This window comes from Notolabrus celidotus, chromosome 1 (assembly GCF_009762535.1).
Source record: "Notolabrus celidotus isolate fNotCel1 chromosome 1, fNotCel1.pri, whole genome shotgun sequence".
NCBI lineage: Eukaryota > Metazoa > Chordata > Actinopteri > Labriformes > Labridae > Notolabrus > Notolabrus celidotus.
In genome coordinates this window covers 40346629-40368262 of record NC_048272.1, presented here as the reverse complement: position 1 = coordinate 40368262, position 21634 = coordinate 40346629, and the positions used below count along the sequence as shown (strand labels likewise).

General features: G+C 43.1%; 1 protein-coding gene across 1 annotated transcript; it reads left to right on the top strand.

Annotated features, from left to right (window-relative positions):
• Positions 1-893: 893 nt before the first annotated feature.
• Positions 894-17594, top strand: ppp4r2b (protein phosphatase 4, regulatory subunit 2b). Its single transcript, XM_034695965.1, has 9 exons — positions 894-1080; positions 1991-2072; positions 8568-8738; positions 13781-13874; positions 13972-14009; positions 14099-14173; positions 14283-14423; positions 14517-14809; positions 16585-17594. Exons 1-9 carry the CDS (start codon positions 1047-1049, stop codon positions 16938-16940), a joined length of 1284 nt encoding a protein of 427 aa, XP_034551856.1. The 5' UTR covers positions 894-1046; the 3' UTR covers positions 16941-17594.
• The last annotated feature ends 4040 nt before the right edge of the window (positions 17595-21634 follow it).

The following is a 21634-nucleotide window of genomic DNA, read 5'->3' as shown; positions in this document are numbered from 1 at the left end:
ATATATATATATATATGTGTGTGTGTGTGTAGGCCAGCAGGGCGAGAGCCTTTGTCAAGTATATGATGGTGGGGTTGGAATACAGACTTGCACAGATTTACCTGCAGCCTGAGAAGTATGCCTGGTTTAGGTGATGGTTCCAACTGAGGAAGAGGGCTGTTGCCCTAAACAACTACTTTTTTAATACCTTGGGCCGGGGGCAGGCTAGGGTCATGGTCCGATATTTCCGGAGGGCATGGGCCGAGATGGGCCTGCCAGGAGCCCCCAGCCTCCTGGACATCAGGACAGTCGCCACCTACGTGAGTTTTCGCAAACACCTGGAACTTGTTTTCCACAGAGCAGATATAATCCGTACTGACCCATAGCTGATCTTCTGTTTTTAGAACTTTGAAACTAACGATGCAGAGGTCCGGCAAAGCCTGTCCAATTTCATGTGAAAAAGTGATGACATCTGCTGTGACATAATCCTGTGCCTCCCAAAATTCTTCACTCATAAAAACAGGACTATGAAATCTCCCCCTAATTGTGTTGTTTTTCTAAATGAATTCAAAATAGACCTCAAATCATTGAAAATAATGAAAGGACCAAGAGCTTTAAAGATATATGATTCCCTAAAAGAATTCCCCTCTGAATTGTAAAATGATGACCTTTCCTTACTTCACTTATTAGTGATTTTCTATGTATGTATCATTTTCTCATTTGCCTTAAATGACCAACTGAAGCTGTGTTGTTTCTGTATCCTTAATGATTGTTTATGTACTATGCTCCTTCTGAATGTACCCATTGTTTGTTATGTACATTTATAATAAAGTTGAGAAAAAAGTAAACAAAAGAAGGAGAGGAAATAAGTGGGCCACACTCCGACACAGAGGGGGGCGGTAACGCACCTGAACGCTGAGTGCCGCCCGGCAGAGACCGGAAGAAGAAGAAGAAGAAGAGTCAGACGAAGAAGAGGAAGCAGCCTGTGAGATCGTAGCTTAGCATCCACAGCTAGCTTCCAGTTTAGTTTGGTTGTACTGAAGAGACTTCAACAGGGCGACGACGTGATGGAAATTGGTTCGCTCCAAGACGCTCTGAAAGGTGTGTGTAGTTTGTATAAGTGTGTATTCTTGCTGCTCGGAAGGTGTTTGCTTATATAAACCATCTGAAACATGAAGAAGAAGAAGAAGAAGAAGAGTGTCGCTCTCAGGCTAAGGTCGCTGCTAGCTGCTGAGGACTAGCTTCTGTTAGCGACACAGTTTGTTACACAGACACGTTAAAGCTGATAAAGCAGCCGGGTTAGACCCTCAACGTATACCTGTCTGTAATTAAACCTTGTTATCATCAACGTCTGTCTCCTATATCTAATAAGAACAGATCATTAGTGAAAGGAACTAATACTGCTAGCTAATACTGTTCCCGGTGTTCTGCCGAGTTCCGCTGCCATGTCTAATACAGCTCCATAATGCGAGCTGATAACCGGCTTTGGGTTCAGGCTCTGTATTCACCTGTTTATATGGATTACAGAAGTGTGCTGTGTGAAGAAGGAGCGCGTGTGTTCATACTCTTAGAATAAACTTTGGTCACTAGACTTCCTTCTCTGTATTAAACAGCGCACAGAGTTGACCCTGACGTGCTCATGCGTAACACAGCCGAGCAGCACTTCGACTGGAAGCAATATTCGACATAGCACCGGTTCCGTTGTTGCCGCTGGTCTCAGCAGTGAGCCGATGTTGAACCAGTGGAAGCTTGTCAGTGACCCGCTGGATCACATCCTCAAGTTCTTGTGTGTGTTGATTTAAGGCTGAGTTGAAGATGTTATAATCTGCAGAGAAGAGAACATGATTTATAATACACTTCTATATGTAACCCCTGTCTGTGGAAACAGTGGACATACTCTATTGTAAGTTATGGTGTTTGCAGGTGAACACTAAGTTGGAATAGCCTGAACCCATTAAACTCTTACTTGCCAGGGACTGATTGTTCACCCTCTGCTGTTCTGTCTCCTCAGATTTCGACAAGAAAGCAAAGAAGGAGGCGACCCCTCTCCTGGAGCAGTTTCTATGTCACATAGCCAAGACTGGAGAGACCATGTGAGTGTCCACAGCCGGCCCCTCTTCTTCCTGTACACACATTGTTCTTCTTTCTAGGAGTCTAACTCACTGTGAATGACTGTGTGGGTGTTTCAGCAACATCAGGCACTTTGGAAAAGTACAGAAAGTTCACTTTGAAATGTGTCTGAAGATGTTAGAGATGTGCAGGTCCGCGTAGCTCCTGTACCTATGCAGAGGCCTACGCACGTAGCTGACGTGCACCTCCTCCAAAATGTAACTACATTGCACGAACTGCAAGCCCTGTGATTGGTCCGCTCGGCGGCATTGTATTTCCAGCATTTCCAGCACTTCCTGGATCCCCACTCATCGTCCGTGTATTTCATGTCCTCCTCTCTGTTCTTCATGTAATCATGTCTGTATGATAAACAGTAACATGTATCAGCTGTAGATTAACAGAACACGCTCTGAATCTCTGGGGAAAAGGAAACAGAGATTGGCTTGTGATGTAATGATGACCCCTGCTTGATTTCCCTTCACTTCTAGCAGAATTCATACCCACCAATTGAGAATCTTCACAGGTTTTGTTCAGTCCAGTATGTGATCAAAAGTGGGGAAAGGTACCACAGAAACCGAGCCCCACGTTGTGCACCCTTCTTTTGGAGTATACAAAGTCTACCCGTTCAAACCTAAGTGCAGGAGCTAGACACACTTCCACAGAGAGGAGGGGGGAGGAGAGATCTGACTGGAATATATCTCTCCTAACTTGATGTTGTTCAGTAAAAGGATGTGCCTCAGTGGATTATGATTCAGTTTAATGTATGAACACAAACACCAGCTGAGCACAGAAATGGATCCAAATGGATCTTACAAGACAAAAGATTTCCTGTAATCTGATGTGATCTCAGAAGTAAAGGAGCTCACCTGCAGCCAACATATATCATGACAAAGTTCACAGAAGGCTCAAATAAAGATCTTTATTTTACTAAGTAGGTGTCCTGGGCACAACTTCAGGGTAGAGTCAAGTTTAACCTGGGGTTTAAACTCTAGTTCATGTGGTGCACTTATACAATCAATGTAGTCCAATCCCAGAGTATGACCTTTTTTATCTGTGCACTGTCATATCACAACATGTCATGATGGTTAACCCCGTAGTTTGTTATTGTGCTTCTTGCTGAAAGATTACATTGATTCAGCAGTTTAGCCCCTCTCCTCTCTAAAGGCTGGTTTATTCTTCTGCCCCTACGCAGCAGTGGTCCATATGGACATGAGAACTGCATACTGGTCAGGGCTCCAGAGTGCAACCAATTTGGTCACACATGCCACCAAAATTTTTAAGAGTGTGACAACATTTTTTTTCTAGGTCACACTGGTGCACCTGACGCTGCCCCGGTGAAAAGCGGGCATCATCTCTCTGCTCTCCTGCGACCGAACTCACATTCATGGTAGGATCATATTGTGGTCTAAACCAATAAGAGACAGAGCTCGGGCTGGTCTTTGCCTATGATTGGCTGTGGTCCAAGTTGTGAGCGCCAAAGCAGCCTTACTGAAACGGAAGAAGAACGCGGCGAAACCAGGGAAAATGAAGAGAGGTTGAAATATTGAACGTTTTTTTCATTAAGAAAACAGACCCTACTGTTACAACCAGCCCTGCTCCTGTCATTCTATCCATCCCCACTCCTGAGAGTCCATCCTTCCAAGACACAGAGCCCTCGGTCCCTGGTGAAATGCCAAGCCCCGGTCCTTCGGCGATATCATCGGACTAGGATCCAGAGGAGACAACCGAGTCTGAGCTAGAGCCTGGCCCCGAGACTCAAATTAGAAAGCCCAAATTGTATTCTTTCAGACAGGACTGGTTGAAATAATTCCCCTGGCTGAGGTACGACAAAGGATGGAACACAGTGCACTGTGTTTACTGAATATGGCAGGTCATTGTGCATTCATAAGCGGGTCAACAACATTTTGCATCGAAACTTTAAAAAAAACACACCATGTCTAAAAAACATACTCTATGCACTCTATACAAGTGTACACAGAAAGTGGCCCCTCTCCCAGCTGCATTTCAGTGGCAGGCAGTAATGATCAGGTCAGTGGTGGAGCCAGGCGTGGCCATGGCCACCTGAAAACTGATTGGCCACCCTGAAATTCTTAAACATGATTGGCTGTTTGCCATGTCAGAGGCATTACTCCTATTCAAATCAGCTACTGTGTTTCAGCAAGCTGCAGAGACAGTAGTTTCTGTGGATTTTAATATTGTTTTTGTTGATGCTTTGACTTTGGACAATCATCTTCATTTTGAGTCCTTAAAGAGTTCAGTTCAGCAGATTTAAATGTTGACACTCTGTCCAGTTACATTTTTAATGTTAATGTTAGAAATCTACAAAAATGTAACATTTGTTCAATTATTTTATAAAAAGAAGTTAAAGTAGATGTGATTATTGGAAGTAACCCTCCTAGGTTTGGGGTAAGCCCCTAATGTTTTCCAAGCCTGGCCAACCCTTCAATAGTCAGTGCCCCAGTTTGGCCACCCAAGTCAAAACTGTGTGGCTCCGCCCCTGGATCAGGTCCTCTGAGGAATCAGAAATGATAATCAAATTTAATGTTGCATATAACATTTTCTTTTATATATAATTGTGCATCAAATAAAGAGCATTTCTCCACACATTATTTTTGTTTAAAACTCCTTCTCATTATATGAAAGTTATGGAGAGCGATAAAAAGGTGACTTAATCGTGTTAAAGGCGACGCAATAAAACATTTGGGTGCACCTAAAAAAAAAGAAAAAGTTAGGTGCACCACTGCAACCAATGCAGAAAGTTAGTCTGGAACCCTGCTGGTGCGTCGATGTGTCCGTGTCGCTCAGCTATACTCCACCAAAGCGCTTGAGGGCAGTGTGGTCTCTCTGATAGCCGGTCGCCTGTTTCCGGCCTCGCTACGATCCTTGTTTACTTTTCCATGCCAACCGTGCCTGCAGCCTGTTACAGTTGCTCCTCTTCGTTCATTCTTCTTTCTGATTTTTCTTCTTTCTTCATCATACTTTGTCTGATTTGTCTCTGGCAGTTTGTTGAAGTTGTGACCTCTTTTGGCCTTCCGTTGGTGAGAGTTGTGGACTGTTTTTCACGATGAAATCACCAACTTTAACTTTTACTCGCATTACTGTTGCCCGGCAGCAACCCCGCTTTGTTTTGTTTTTACTCATGCTCAGCAGGGCTGTCAAAATTGCTCCAAAATGACATTCGAATATTCGCTCTAAAAAAATCCCATAGGTTCGAACCATTCGAATATCTATATTTGCGCATTATGTCAATAACAGGTGGACAAACTAATACAAAAAGATAACTACTTGTATATGTATTTATAGTTCAGATTTAACATGGCTAAAACATACCTACACATTACAAAACAAGTAAATGACCTAATGGTCTATACTGTAACACTTTGAAGACCGGAGACCTCTCGCTCGCCCCCCTCCCCTCTCTGTGTGTAATGCGCTGAGTGAGTGCTGAACAAGACTTGTGCGAGCAATTAAAGGTCCCGACTCTTGTCCCTAATATAGGCAGGCTTCACTCAGTGATTGAAGCAAATATTATTAACATTAATTGAAGTTAAAGTTAAAAACGAAAAATTAGTCCACTTACATTCTTGGCGCTTGTATAAAAAAAGAGGAAAAACTGCATTTTATCCCAGTGTCACTGATTGTCAGGCTCTTTTAGTCCACTGTCAATGTAGGGTCTTAGGCCTGACAGGTTATTTGTCAAAAACACAAACAGTCCACATGTGAAGAGGACAGTCCACATGTGAAGAGGCCAGTGCCGATCAGACAGTCCACATGTGAAGAGGCCAGTGCCGATCAGACAGTCCACATGTGAAGAGGCCAGTGCCGATCAGACAGTCCACATGTGAAGAGGCCAGTGCCAATCAGACAGTCCACATGTGAAGAGTCCCGATCTCTTTTTATTCACTATGTTCCCAGCGGAGGAAAAGACGCGTTCAGAGCGCACTGAGGATCCGGGGACGGAAAGATTTCTCTCTGCCGTCTGCTTCACGCTGTGCATGTGTGACTCCTGTGACCCGTCTCTGACACGTCATGCAGTGCGCCCACTCTCAAAGCAGCCGCTGATGTGTTTTTTTCCACAATCGAATATTAATTTTCACAATCGAATCTCCGTTTTTTTTAATTTTCGAATATATATTCGAATTTAGAATATTCGTTGACAGTCCTAATGCTCAGCTGGTTGAGCTGAAGCTGGCCGGCTTGTCGGCCGAACCGCTGGATGTTCCTGCAGAACTCTGGAGATTTAGGACGCATAGAGGCAGAAGAGGCATAGAGCTACGAGGAGGAGAGCTGCTATAAGGAGACAGGGGTTTATGGAGAGGAGATAGAAGCCGTGTCTCTCCTCTCTCATCATGGGCAACGTGAGATCTCTGGATAGTAAGATGGACGAGCTAACAGGACTAGCCAGGAGTCAGACGGAGTTTCAGGAATGTAGCATGGTGTGCTTCAAGGAAACGTGGCTGCATCAGGATATTCCAGACCACAACGTCTCCATTGACGGCTTCCAGACTGTCCGGGCAGACCGGGGTAGCAGTGAGAGCGCTGTGGGCCTCCGACCATATTATCTGCACCTGTAGGGAGATCTCACATGTCATACTGGTAGCTCTTTACATCCCCCCTCTGCCAACCCAACTACAGCATCCAACATTCTCAACGCTGCCATAGCCAGACTCTAAACAGACCACCAGAGTGCCCTCTTCCTGATCTCCAGACAGGCCACCAGAGTGCCCTCTTCCTGATCTCCAGACAGACCACCAGAGTGCCCTCTTCCTGATCTCCAGACAGACCACCAGAGTGCCCTCCTCCTGATCTCCAGACAGACCACCAGAGTGTTCTCTTCCTGATCTCCAGACAGACCGCCAGAGTGCCCTCTTCCTGATCTCCAGACAGACTACCAGAGTGCCCTCTTCCTGTTCTCCAGACAGACCACCAGAGTGCCCTCTTCCTGATCTCCAGACAGACCACCAGAGTGCCCTCTTCCTGATCTCCAGACAGACCACCAGAGTGCCCTCTTCCTGATCTCCAGACAGACCACCAGAGTGCCCTCTTCCTGATCTCCAGACAGACCATCAGAGTGCCCTCTTCCTGATCTCCAGACAGACCACCAGAGTGCCCTCTTCCTGATCTCCAGACAGACCACCAGAGAGCCCTCTTCCTAATCTCTGGAGACTTCAACCATGTCTTTATTTTCTACATAGATTATCTTGTCTTCTGTACATACTTTTATTATCATTATTTTCATTGTATTGTATTTTTATCTTATTGACATCTTCCATTATTATTTGATATTCTTAATTATTGTGTATAGGAGCAACTGTGATGACTGAATTTCCCCCCAGGATGAATAAAGTATTTCTGATTCTGCTGATGTTAATGAACAGCTGATGCATGTTTCTGTTTAGCAAACACAAACATGATAACAGGGAAGAATAAAGAGTGCTGTAAATCCAAGAAATACAATGGTGTCGAGTGGACCAATCACAAGGCTTGCGCTCGGCGTCGATTTGATGCGTAGTTACATTTTGGAGGAGGTGTGGGTCGGCTATATGTTTAGGCCTCCAGCGTAGGCTAGGCCATGGATTCGACACAGAAGTATAAACCAGCCTTGAGGGTCTCATGGTTCAAACAAGGGATGTCAACAATGAATCCAGTATGGATTCATTGATTATTAAGAACTTACTCAAACACATTTTTTTGTTTGATTTTCTATCACATGGAACAAACATCATGTGGTCTCATATTTGGTTCAGTTATCAGGGAGGTGTTTGCAGTTTAAAGCAGGTTTCATGTGAATCAGCTGACTGAAGGTGTTGCTCACAGCGGAGACGCTCATCTGGGGGCTGCAGCTGAGTGACAGGTCTCCACGAGCGCTTTATTTCACCGCCACCGGAGAATACTCAAAATTGGCATCCCTAGTTCAAACCTCCAGTAGCTGGGTTCATAAAAGCAGAGTTTTTTTTTCCCCCCAAAGTTGGCGTAGCTGTGTGTCTAGTGCCATTCCTGTGCACTGGTCCATGTGGTGACCTTTGATCTGGATCACTGGAGTTCTGCACATTCTGATTGGTATACAACTGCACTGAACCAAAAATGCCATGATTGATAATAGTAGTAATACTATGAACATGTTTTTCCAGGTGAAAACCTTTAACAGTCGCATGCAATGCTTTGAACCTGAAGAATATGAAACTCTGATTGTTGGTATCAAACTTTGCAGAGGTTAATCCTGGAGGCTCAGAGAATACAAGCCTCTGAAACTCCTGTGAATATGACCTATTCAAGCCCACACACTTTACTAAATGATTTCCTGTTGTGCAGTTGCAATTTCAGTCTAATCGAAGGCTTGTGTTTTGTCTTCACATAAAATGTATGCACAGACTATGAAGCATCAAATCATGGTATTCATTTGCACAGTAAAACCATCTTGATAGTTTTTCCTCATGACAAAGTGTTGAATCTTTTCCTGCTTTCCTTTCACCTTTCAGGGTCCAGTGGTCTCAGTTTCAAAACTACTTCCTGTTTAAATTGGAGAAGGTGATGGATGACTTTAAAGCATCAGCACCCGAGCAAAGAGGCCCTGCAAACCCTAACGTGGAGTCCATTTCTTTTGAAGATATGAGGGAGAGAATCCTGAAGATTGTGAAGGGGTACAATGGGTAGGTGCCAAACTCAAGTAACAGTGATATCAGTGTCAGCTCCACTGCACAGTCCCAGTTTCAGTGATATCAGTGTCAGCTCCACTGCACAGTCCCAGTTTCAGAGATATCAGTGTCAGCTCCACTGCACAGTCCCAGTTTAAGTGATATCACTGTCAGCTCCACTGCACAGTCCCAGTTTCAGAGATATCAGTGTCAGCTCCACTGCACAGTCCCAGTTTCAGAGATATCAGTGTCTGCTCCACTGCACAGTCCCAGTTTCAGAGATATCAGTGTTTGCTCCACTGCACAGTCCCAGTTTCAGAGATATCAGTGTCTGCTCCACTGCACAGTCCCAGTTTCAGAGATATCAGTGTCAGCTCCACTGCACAGTCCCAGTTTCAGTGATGTCCTTTTATACAGGATGGATGGAAGGATTTTGTGAAGGAGCCACTTTGTGCACTTTCTGTACCAATGTTTACGAAGCACCTGATTGCTGTTCCATCTACTGTACGATTGTTGGCTGCTTTTAAAGGTGACATATCATGCAAAATGGACTTTTTAATGGTTCTCTACCTGAAATATGTGTACCTGGCATGTCTACAAACCCCCCGAGAATGAAAAGAATCCATTCTGCCCCTGTTCTGATTTCTCCACCTTTCTGTAAATGTGTGTGAAACCAGCCGTTTCAGACTTCAGTGTTTTTGTTACGTAACAACAATATCCGGTCTGTCACGGAGTCAGAGCTCGGAGCTTGTTCAGCCCATAGACTGTATAAAATAATACTGAATCCCCCCTCCGTTTTTCATTCCCTGCACAAATGTGTGCTAACAAGGAGCTTAGGAGGGAGGCATGCTAGTTGTAGGCTGTCTTAATAAACACAAAGGTCGGTTTTACTCCCCACGTCTGCAGATTTGAAGATCTAGTGGATGATTTTTATTTTTCATGGAAAAGTGCTAGCGCTAGTTAGCATAGCCACATAGCTACATGTCGTAGCCATAGACTGTAAATAAAAAGGTTGTAGCTGTAGCTGTGTACCAAGACACACGTCTACATACTGACAAATGAAACAACAAGAAACACTAAATCTGTGACCAATCCTTCAGAAAAGGTCCTGCTGCCTTTCTGGTAGAGGTCGGTTTTACTCCCCACGTCTGCAGATTTGAATATCTAGTCGATGATTTTTATTCATCATGGATAAGTGCTAGCGCTAGTTAGCATAGCCACATAGCTACATGTTTGTAGCTGTGTACCAAGACACACGTCGACATACTGATAAATAAAACAAGAAACACTAAATCTGTGACCAATGGTTCAGAAAGGTCCTGCTACAGGCGCCTCTCCATCAGGATCAGATTCTGGATCAGATTTAGAGGGTTGAAGTAACGCGATCTGTGAGCAGCCGTGTATATTCAGCCAACATGTAAACATTAGATCAACGTGCTGGAGAGCCGAGGCCACACCCACTTCCTGAGGGGGCGTGGTCAGAGAGAAAACAGAGTGTTCTGAGGAGGACTGAAGAAGAGGGTTTTTCAGGCAGACCAAAATCTGATTTCAAAGTGCTTTTTTGAGCATAAACTTTAAAGACATGTTTTGGGGACCTCTTAGACCAATATATATTGATGAAAAAAGTGTGATATGTCACCTTTAATAATTGAATAATTTTAACATCCGTTTGAGAAAAATGTTGATCCAAACAGCTGATCGGTGTGTATCCATGCTTATGCAGTGGAAGAACAACTGTGTGTTAATGGCGTTGGTCTGTTTTTTTATCCTGTTATCAGAGCAAACGTCTCCCCTGCAGTCTTTGAATCCAAAATAAAGCAGAGAACTTGAACAGCAGCAGGCCCACAATTCATGTTCTCACACAAGTTTCAAATCATGCCTTCACCTCGGCATCACCTCCTCCCCTCTGATGCTAGTGCAACGTGCGTGTGCAGCCTTTACCCTGTCAGCAGAAACGTTTATCATTTCATGTTTTTATAATCTAACAAAGGTAAACAGGGCTCGGTGTAGAACTTACTTTTAAAGCCAGTTCTGATCACTGGAGACTGATGGTCTATGTAAAGAGTGAACACTTGAAGCACTTCATTTATGATCACATTACTAAAGCCTGCATGTTGATGTAATCAGGGATGTGATTCTCCAGGATCAATACTGAATCCATTTATTTTATACTAAACTACATATCAGACTATTTGTATGCAGTAGGGGTGCAACGGTACAAGTAACCCATGGTGCGGTCCGTACCTCAGTATTTGGGCCTTTTGGGTTTTGTGCGTGAAGAGAACTTTTTTTAACTTTTATTTATTTATTTATTTATTTATTTATTTTTAGAGTTTGTGTTTGAGCCAAATCCTTTTCAAAGTGTTTGGCGCTTAGTCATAGAGGTTGGGAATTACAACGTTGCTGTACTGTGTATGGCGGGGCACAACAGAACGTGGATCAAGCGTTTACATCAAGTGGAGAAATCCAACATCTTGGCACTAGTGGTGCAACGGATCATCGTTGATCCGTGATCCGTACGGATGCCTCTCCACGGTTCGGCACGGACGTGGTCTGCGGATCGGTTGATGAAAAAAAGGTTGCGCGCCAACTCACTGGTCAAGCGCAATGGTAGTCATGGCAAGTGAAGGAGCAGAGGAACATTATAACCCTCCTGCATCTTGTAAGTCACATGTGTGGGAGCATGTTGGTCTCCCTGTGAAATACAGTGACTGCTGAATGTGCTTGAGCCACATTATGAAATTCTGTCGCGCACCCACTAGACCAGAGGCCGTCAATACACGGCCCGCGGGCCGCATCCGGCCGTCTATTTGTGGCCCCCGAACTGTTATTCCTTCACTCTGTGTTTTGGTCGGGTCACCGCGTGTTTACCGGGATTTTTTTCTCCATGTCAGATACGCAGACAGGCTGTTACTGGGTCACTTAGAGTCCACTGCTGCCAGTGCAATTTTTAACTTTCACTTTCGTTTATGGAGCAGTTTGCATGTTGGCACTTTGCCAGCTGTAGGACCCTAGAATAATACAGTGTGTTCACAGTTTGCTGCTCAAAGAAAAGTGGACGGTGAAAATCAGCAAATGAAAGAAGAATGGAGTGAAACTTTAGAAGTTCCTCTGCTCCTTCACTTGCCATGCCATGAAATGCAGTGAATGAGGCAGGACTGGGCCCACAAAATACAAAATAAAATAGAGGGACAAAGTTATATTTGTCTGGTCTTCTTTCTTTTTTTTTTTTTTTTTTTTTTGATCCGAAAAATGATCCGATCCGTGACTCAAATCCGTGATACGATCCGAACCGTGAGTTTTTTGATCCATTGCACCCCTACTTGGCACAGTAGGTCTGATCAAAAGCACTCTGAATGGACAGCTGTTGTTTCACTGGTGTTACCTTTTCAAGTCACTCGACCGTCCTGTGTTCAGGGAGTGTAACGTCAGGATGCTTACACTGGAGGTGCTTGATCATATTGCTTGTGTTTCCTTTGAAGTGTGGGACAAGATTCAAGCAGCGTTTGCAGACAGTAACCTTTCTGTCAACAGTCTTCACTCCCTCCTCGTTATATTTAACGGAGAGACCGAAGTTAATCCACACCGGAGACTTGAATGAAGACGGTGCTTCTTCAATCTGTTGTCCCCAAGCGGCAACCTCCGGTCTAAAAATATGAGTCCAATGCGGAAGTGTTAAAAGCTGCAGTTCATCGAGGATCCGCTTGAGGCTGGCTCCGGAAGTACCGGAAGTCACATACACATGAATGGGAAAAAGCCGATCTTTGCAGCATTAATAAACATGTTTACAGCCTGGTACAAAAGATGAGTGTAGTCTGAATAGCTCATGTCTCGATGTCCTCTCACTGTGAGGGGGGTGAATTTTTTTCTAATTCGGTAATTTAGAAGATATTGAGATTACTAGTCTTCCAATGAGAGGCACAGCTGCCTGTGGGAACACTGCAGCTGTTGGCTAGGAGGCTCAAAGCCCGCCTCTTTACGTCACACTGGCTCGACAGAAACAGTATGGCTGCCGCAGCCGATTGGTCTCAAAACAGCTCTTCAGAAACAGATGGGTGACGTCACGGATCCTACGTCCATATTTTTTACAGTCTATGGTTGTCCCTCATCTCCTCTGATGGACATGCTTAGTTTCCCCCGCTTCTGTGTGTGACGTGATCCCTGCACTCTGAACCCAGCTCAAATTACAACAGTGTGAGAGGTCAGAGGGGGTGCGTGGGTGGAGGCACAACAGTGACTGGACATTATCTCGCAGGGAGGGCTTTTCACTTGCCTGGACAGGCACACACACACACACAAACACATTAACACACATACAGACACACATACAGTGGCCTGTAGAGCATTGGAGCAAAATGAATTGCAATACTGAAGTCCCGCGGTCCATAAGGGTGCGGACTGAACGGGACAATACTTTACGGCGTACCGTTACATCCCTAGTATTCAGTGTACAGCAAGAGAAATTCTGCAGTGATGAAATACTGCTTAAACAGAGGTTTAAAAATGTACGCTCATTATGAGACCCAGTATTGTATGCACTTTTGAAGTAGTTAAGAAAGAGATGAGTTTACATTACCATGTTTTGTAGGCACAATGTCACTGAAAATATCGTCTGTATGAACCTAAAGGGCTGCACATGTGCTTCCCCATGAGGTCCCAGTGTTTTGTAATATGCAGTGTATCTGCTTGTCAGTAGAGCAGTGGACCCTGTCTTCCTCAGTGTCATGTTTCAAACACAGGGTGCACTGCTAAGATAGTAAACACAAGGGTTTCCCATAAAATGTGTCTTACAAAAAACATTCACAGCTCCATGTTCAATTGAAAATGTGGTTGAAATGATTTGCTCAGCGTTAAGACCTCTTTTTATTCTCATGTTTCAAACTATTCCAACTCTTTGGGGACTGTTTGGGGTTGTACATGACTATTGTGGTGCACATACTTCAAGTTTATGAGACCATGCTCTGGTCAGCCTGCTGGTTTCCAGGCTCAGATTGCTAGTGTTTATAAAGCGACAGAACAAAAGTTTTAACTTAAGTTTTTTTCTCCCCCACTTTCAGAATTCCATTTACAATCCAGCGCTTGTGTGAGCTGCTCACAGAGCCCAAGAGGAACTACACAGGAACTGAGAAGTTCCTCCGAGGGGTGGAGAAGGTACGTCCCGGGCAGCATGACACCTTTCTGTTTCTGTTTTGAACAGCCTGTAGCGTCTTTTGCTTTCACTTATTTGACCATTCTCACTTCCCTCTAGAATGTAATGGTAGTAAGCTGTGTTCACCCAACCATAGAGTAAGTGTCTCGTGTACATTAAGTCAAAGCATCATATGAAGTCATTCTGTTTTCCTCTGGACTAAGGATTCTGTTTGTGGTCTGTTCAGGAAAAACGGATGCAGTGCTTTAAATCGAATGAATGGAGTGATGCTTCCTGGGATCACGTCTGCGTTCACAGAGAGGTTGTGTTGTGGACGGATTGAGTCTGTGATACTTGTGTTAATGAAAACAGCTTTTACTCTTCATGTAGATAAGAAGCCTCTTTTTAAACGTTGTTTTCTTTTCTATCAGGAAAGTGAACGGTCCTGGAACTCCCCGGCCACTGAATCGACCAAAGCTGTGTCTTCCCAACCCGATAGCAGCTAACGGCCTGCCAGACAGCACAGACAGGAAAGACCTCAACACAGAGCACGGAGATGAAAAGCACTTGAGGTAGGTCAGAAGCGTTCACACAGAGAAGATGAGTCTCAATGTTAAACTCCTGTTCTTTAAAGTGTGCGTCATGTTTTCCTCTTTGCTTTTCAGTGAGGCGATGGCAGCTGAAGGTTCTCCAGGGAGTTCACTCAAGAACAAACACCCAGTCACAGAGAGTGACATGGAGGTCGAGCAGCAGGAGGTTAAAAGACTAAAATTCAGCGATGATGAAGATGAGGACGAGGAGGAAGAGCTAGAGCAGGATGTGGACACGCGGAGGCCTTTACATGCTGACTTTAACACAAAAGAGGCAGAAGCCATGACCCAGGAAGATCCAGAAGAAGAAAAGAAGGTCAGGAACAGCAAAGAGAATGAAGCGTCCAGCAGTGCTGCTGAAGACCAAGGTAAAGACTTCATAGGGGGACAGGGCTGGGTCTGAATTTATCATGTCTTACAAAGGTGCTTTTCAACAGCAGGAACAAGGGACCTATGAGAAACTCTACCCTCAGAAACCAGGGTGTGGATTTAGTTTGGGGTGATTGATCTCCTGCTCATGGGGTAGGGTTTTCCAAAGGTCCAGGAACTTTTGTGGCCAGGGCCTGTAATGCTGAACGTTTCTGATTGTTAGGTACCCACAGTGTTTTTAATTTACCCACAGTCCACAATCGAATCCCAATCAGCTGTGATTCACTTGATATAATAACTAACATTAGTCTTCTTTGAGACCGATAGCAGCAATGCATCTCTGTCAGCTCCCTGTGTTACAGTTTACACAGTCACCATGTTAGCTTTCCACTTTCAACTGACTGTGTCCATGGCTGTCAAGTTTACAGCAGCTGCTAAAACATGGAGGGAGACCTCTGGAATGCATCCTTAATTTAGTTTTTATTAAATGTCAAAATGTTCTCATTGGTGTAGTATTGAAAGATAATATAGCTTTTAAAATCTGTCAAGTCCAGCATCTAAGGAGTTTTGAAGCTGCTTTGCCTCTCGCACTCGTCTCCTTCCAAGTGTTGATTCAGTGAATCCATGGACAATGGATTCAAGTTGAATTCAAGGAATCATGGACAGAATTGCAGAATTGGCCAATAAAAACGGAGTCTACTGTAAAACAGAATATTATGGAAATTGACATAATGTGACTGAAGTTCTGTCATCATGAGGAGAAGGAATGTTTGTCTGGGGAAATGTTGCCGGGGACGGCTCATTCGTGGCACCAGCCGTGCATCTCCTCACAAACACTCACCCGCCCCCTCCTGAAATAAACAACATGTTGAAGCGGCCACCAGAAACACCTGCTAAGTCTTCAAAAAACTACCAAACTCATCTCTTCCTCCAAAACACAGAGCTGAACAGTTCCCAAATGTCTCTGTGTGTGTCAGGTGACAGGCTTCTTTAAACATTCTGCCAACATACTGTTGACTGGAAACATGAAAATACATGTGATGACTACTTGTCATCTAAAAGCCATGTGAAAAACAGAGAAAAACACTGTGCTGCTAATGCTGATGCTAGCCAGGCCTGATGATTTCATGTTGTTTTGGTGCCTGACTTCCTGTCCCGCTCCTTCTGCTCTGCAGCCAGAACGCAACACAGCGGATCCAGTTACCCTGGTTCCTAGGGGGAGTTACTGTGGTCAAAAAGCACCTTCATGAAAGCTATTAAACTAAGTGAATCTCAGGTGTGTGTTATGCTGTTGTGGACGGCGGGTGAAAAAGAAACACTGAGGTTACTCGACCAATCAGAGACAGTCAGCATTAAAGGCCCCGCAGCAAGAGACTCATTCTTTTAAAACTAGGAAAGTATATATTTAACAAAAAGGACCAAGATCCAATTTAATGTGAGGTCATCATGTACGAGGTCATTTCAGACCTTTCTGTCCCATTCTTGGGAACAAAAGGAGATTTGCACCTATTAGATTTTGGGGGGTCAAAGGTCAAGGTCATTGTTCCCCCCTAACAGGCCACAGTGCAGTTTTTGGAGATGGATTGTGTTGTGTGAAGGTTGTCATAGCAGGTCATTACACAGCTTTATTCAATACTTGATTCTGATGTGTTGACGAGAGCATTCAAAGGTCTGCCGTGCACATCTATTATCATGAAGTTTGGATCATAGCCAGGGATGCATTTCATATCCCAGAATCTATTCTAACTCATCTCTTGATGTTTTTCCAACACAGAACCATCAAGCAGCACACCAGCTGAGGAGTGTGCCGGCTCAGGTCAGGATGCTGAACAGGCTGAGAGGGAAGTGCCAAGTGGCTCTGAGGAGGACGGCAGTGACATGGACCACTCGGATCAGCAGGCACCTGCAGGCGTCCTCTTGAGCCCAGACACTAGCAGGGACAGTGACAATAGCAGCAGTGACCCAGTCAGCAGTAGTAGCTGTAGCATGGAGGAGAGTGCAGAAGAAGAGTCCAGAGAAGATGATGGTCACAGTCCCTCCAGCAGTACCACTGAACCTCCTGAAGGTGCCATGGAAAGTCCCAGATTGAACTCTGCAACCAGTGAGGAGGAGCCCATAGAGCAGGACTAACATTGAGGCCCCTACCAGCCATGTGTGACAATAACTGAACCTCTCATCCAGCTTCACTCACTGCTCACTTTTCTCAGTTTTTGGACCGTCACCAGAACAGCGACCTGGCAGTGATGAGGGCATCCCAGTGTTTTTTTATTTCTGAAGGCAGGTTCAGCTGCCTTGAGTTTACTGGCTAGATAGTTAATTCTTTTTTTTTTTTTTAATGAATAAAGTTGTTCAGATACCAGTGTTGTCTTGTTCTTCTGTTCTAAATCCATTCAAAGTCATGTGACATGGTTGTTTTATATGTTTTGAACCCTAAAGCTAAGTGAACTAACTGCCAGGGTCAGAACTAAGCAATACCAGCCACTTCTGTATGAAACGTTCAGATAGGATTTGTCACATGTTCAGTTGTCTTCAGTCCAGCAATGTGCAGACAATAACACCCTAACTGCCAAAGTGTTCACAGTTGTTCATCAGGTTACCGAGTACACACAGATGGGATTTAACATTTGTATTTCCATTTATCCTCAAATGATGTTCTCCATATTTTTGCAATGATACACTACAAATCCCACTGAGCAGTTCTACCTTGTTCCTTTGTAGAGGTGTGTTCTGTACGTTGATATATTGGATGCATTAAAGCGTTATTTATATGATCATTTCAGTTCAGCTTATTTTTCAGTGTTTTTCTTTGTGGGCCAGTCGTACTTCCCAGAACCAGCTGTAAGGACATGAACCCCGTCCTCTTGATTCATATTGTGATGTCACCTGGTCGTCTCACTGACCTTTATCCAGCGCTCCTCTGCTTTGACTTCTACACCTTTTTCTGTAGCTGTACTTTTTGATATTAGAATTTTAAATTTCTGTAAAGTAGATTTTTTGTAGATTGTAATATACAGTATGTGTTCACTGCTTTGTGAAACCATGTTACTGTATCATTTATGTGTATTCTCTGAATACTTTAGCCTTTGAGTTGGGTATTGAGAAAGCAATAAATGTTCACATTTTGTGTGTGGTGGTCTTGTTTCCATTCTCACGCCCAGTCTCTTCACTTTCTGTGGTGGCTTTGATTCTTTGTATTGTGCATGAGTGCTGAACAAGAGGGATAAACAAACATCCAGTTAGAGTGAATGAGAGAAAGGTACCTGGAATGATGATGAGTATTAAAGAGTATAAGTGCTGTGAATGGTCAGAGGTATATGCATGAGTGAAGTGGAATAAAAAGTGTGAGAGCATCTGAAATATCCATCAATCAATCTTTATTTATATAACGCCAAATAACAACAAACTTTATCTCAAGACGCTTCTACAAACAGAGCAGGTCTAGACCACTCTATGTCAAATTATGAACAGAGACCCAACTTCAAGACAGGATAAGACTCAGTCTGACCTCGGGTTGCAAAGGGGTGGAACATTTCTGGTAAATTTCTATGGGAAGTCAAGCTTGGGAATTTTGGAAATATTCCAAATTGGAAACTTTCCATGGGAGTTAATGGGAATTGAGGGTAATTTAATGGAAAGGTATCATATCCAAGCATAAATATTTGTTTTGTTAAAAGCAGACATTCATCCAAAATAATGCAATTAGAACAGATTTATTTTTAAGTAGAACTTTATCAAGTGTTAAATATTCTATTGAACAATCAATTATTTCATTGAAGAACAAAAACATGAATGTTGAGTTAAATATTACTCATCCCCCGACCCAACCCATTCAAAAATGAACAACAATGCAATCCCAACAAAGTCCCATTCAAAATGTTAAATGAAAAGAGCCGCTCTCCCTCCAAAAAAAGTCCCATTCAACAAATCAAAAAGCATCTTCCCTCAAGCTTCTCAAGCCTAGCCTCTGCAGGATTCTAGAAATCATCTGTGCTTCATGTGATAGAAGAATGCACAGTGCATGTAGGGGGCGTGGTCTCAGTAGCCCTGCAGTGAGCAGTGTGCATGTGATTGAGGAATAGCATAGATATTTAACTGTACTTACATGAAATCTGGTTGTTTTAGTCAAGATTATTCTAAAATATATTTTCCACAACTATATTTAAGTTCTCTATTAAGAGCCAACCTTCAGTTTAGTCAATTCTTGCTTTATTCACGTTTATTCCCATAAATTCATCTTAATTCCCATGGAAAGTTTACAACTATGAAAACCCCCAGAATTTTGCAACCCTAGTCTTACCTCACCTTAATCCAGTTTTTAGCTAGTTACAGCGGCGAGGACAAACTTTCTTTAACAGGCAGAAACCTCGAGCAGAACCAGACTCATGTTAGACAGCCATCATGTCTTGACTGAGTTGGGTCTTGAAAGACAGATAGAGGGGAGTAAGAGAGAGAGGTGATAGTGATGAGACGAGTAGTAGCTGGAGTCCAGCACCTCCACAGCATGTAATGTAAAGAAGTAAACTTTGATATATTCTTTATTCATTAAACACAAGTATCTGCATTGTCTGTCACACTCCATCATCTCTTCTCGTACTGACTCTCTGACTGCTGATGACACTATAATGCACATTACATTATATTATATAATTATCTTTGTTAAATTATATTATGGTATATTACATTATTATTGTTTACTACAACTTACGGTCATATTATATACCCATATTTATTATATTGCTTAATCTGTCATTACCAAACCATAATCACACCATGTCAACCTGTCACTACGGAACCGTTTTTAATACTGTCTGTAATTACTTCTATTTATTCCATTGTAACATTTCTATTTATCTAAATTCCATTTGTAACATTATATACAGTTGAAACAAGAAGTTTACATACACTGTATAAAAAAACACAATCTTTTTTGTCTCACTGTCTGACATTAAATCAGACTTTCTTGTTTCATGTCAGTTAAGATCACCAAAATTATTTCTATTTGCTAAATTTCAGAATAATGAGTGAGAGTATTTATTAGAGGTTTTAGTATTACTTTCTTCAAAGTCAAAAGTTTACATACATTTCCTTAGTATTTGGTTGCATTGCCTTTAAACTGGATGACTTGGGTCAAACATTTTGGGTAACCTTCAACAAGCCTCTCACAATGGTTTGCTGCAATTTTGTCCCATTCCTCCCCAGAGGAAAATTTTACTGCTCAAGATTTTCTCTTCTAAGTCTCAGGAGACCAAATTGAGATTCTCACTTCAGCCTCATTCAAGTTTCAAATTGTTCTCATTAGTTTCTCCTAAAATTCACTAGGAGAAATAGTTGAGACCATGACATGAGTCTTATTTGAGACTTAAATGAGAGATCTCATTAATGGCTAATTTTCTTCTCTTTTTTTAAATATATTTTTGGCCTTTTTGAGAGGACAGCTGAAGAGAGACAGGAAATGTGGGGAGTAGTGAGCGGGGGAGGACATGCGCCCCACATACAGAGGCTATAGTCCTTGTCACAGGCGACCCCTGTGACGAGGACTATAGCCTCTGTATGTGGGGCGCTTAGACTGCTAGGCCACCAGCGCCCCAAAAGAATCCACCCTTTTAATTGTAATAATCTGGATAAATCTGGTCAGCCCTTTTTGCGGCCCATATGTTAAATAAATGGTATGAAATCTCTATCTTTTGCATTTTCTCTCAAATCCACTAAATCTTTGTGAAGTTGTTTTGTTCTCAAACGGACTTGTAAAGGAAGGACCAGACTGTGAAGTCAAAGAAGAGATCATTTGACATCTAAATAGCTGATCTTGAAGTGGTTCAAATGTTTTAATGAGAATTGTAAGTTTGTGGACAATTACATTGAAATCTTAATTTTGCAGGGCACTATAAATGTTCATGAAAAGATGAGCTCAGGCTCTTTCTTTGCTCCATCTGAGCTCAACTTGAGACACAAAAACTGAGTCTGACAAAAACAAATGGATGAGGTTAGATTGAGAGAGCTCCCTGATTTCTCCACCTGAGCTCAAAAGGAGTCACAACACTTGAGAAATACCTGAGAATCATTTCAGATTCTGACCAGATCTCCTTTTGAACTGAAAGGGAGACTAAGCTGAGACTTTTTACAACTTTTTTTCTGGAGGCAAGAATGAGAAACAGGAGACATAAGCTATAGTCTCATGTTGCTTTCAAACAGATCTCATTGTTGTCTAGGAGACAGAAATGAAACACTTTTGAGATCTCCTCTCTAAAATTATTCTCCTATGGGTCCTGACATAACTGGTGTAACTGAATCAGGTTTGTAGGCCGTCTTGCTCGCCCACGCCTTTTCAGATCTGCCCACAAATTATCTATGGGATTGAGATCAGGGCTTTGTGATGGCCACTCCAAAACATTGACTCTGTTGTCCTTAAGCCACTTAGTTACTAATGTGGCAGCATGCTTAGGGTCATTGTCCATTTGGAAGACCTATTTGCGCCCAAGCTTTAACTTCCTGGCTGATGTCTTGAGATGTTGCTTCAGTATTTCCCACATAATGTTCTTTCTTCATGATGCCATCTATTTTGTGAAGAGCACCAGTCAGTCCCTCCTGCAGCAAAACACCCCCACAACATGATACTGCCACCCCCATACTTCACAGTTGGGATGGTGTTCTCAGGCTTGCAAGCTTCCCCCTTTTTCCTCCAAATGTAACGATGGTCATTATGGCCAAACAGTTCAGTTTTCATTTCATCAGACCACAGGACATGTCTCCAAAAATGAAGGTCTTTGTCCCCGTGTGCATTTCAAACTGTAATCTGGCCTTTTTATGTGGCTTTATGAGTAATG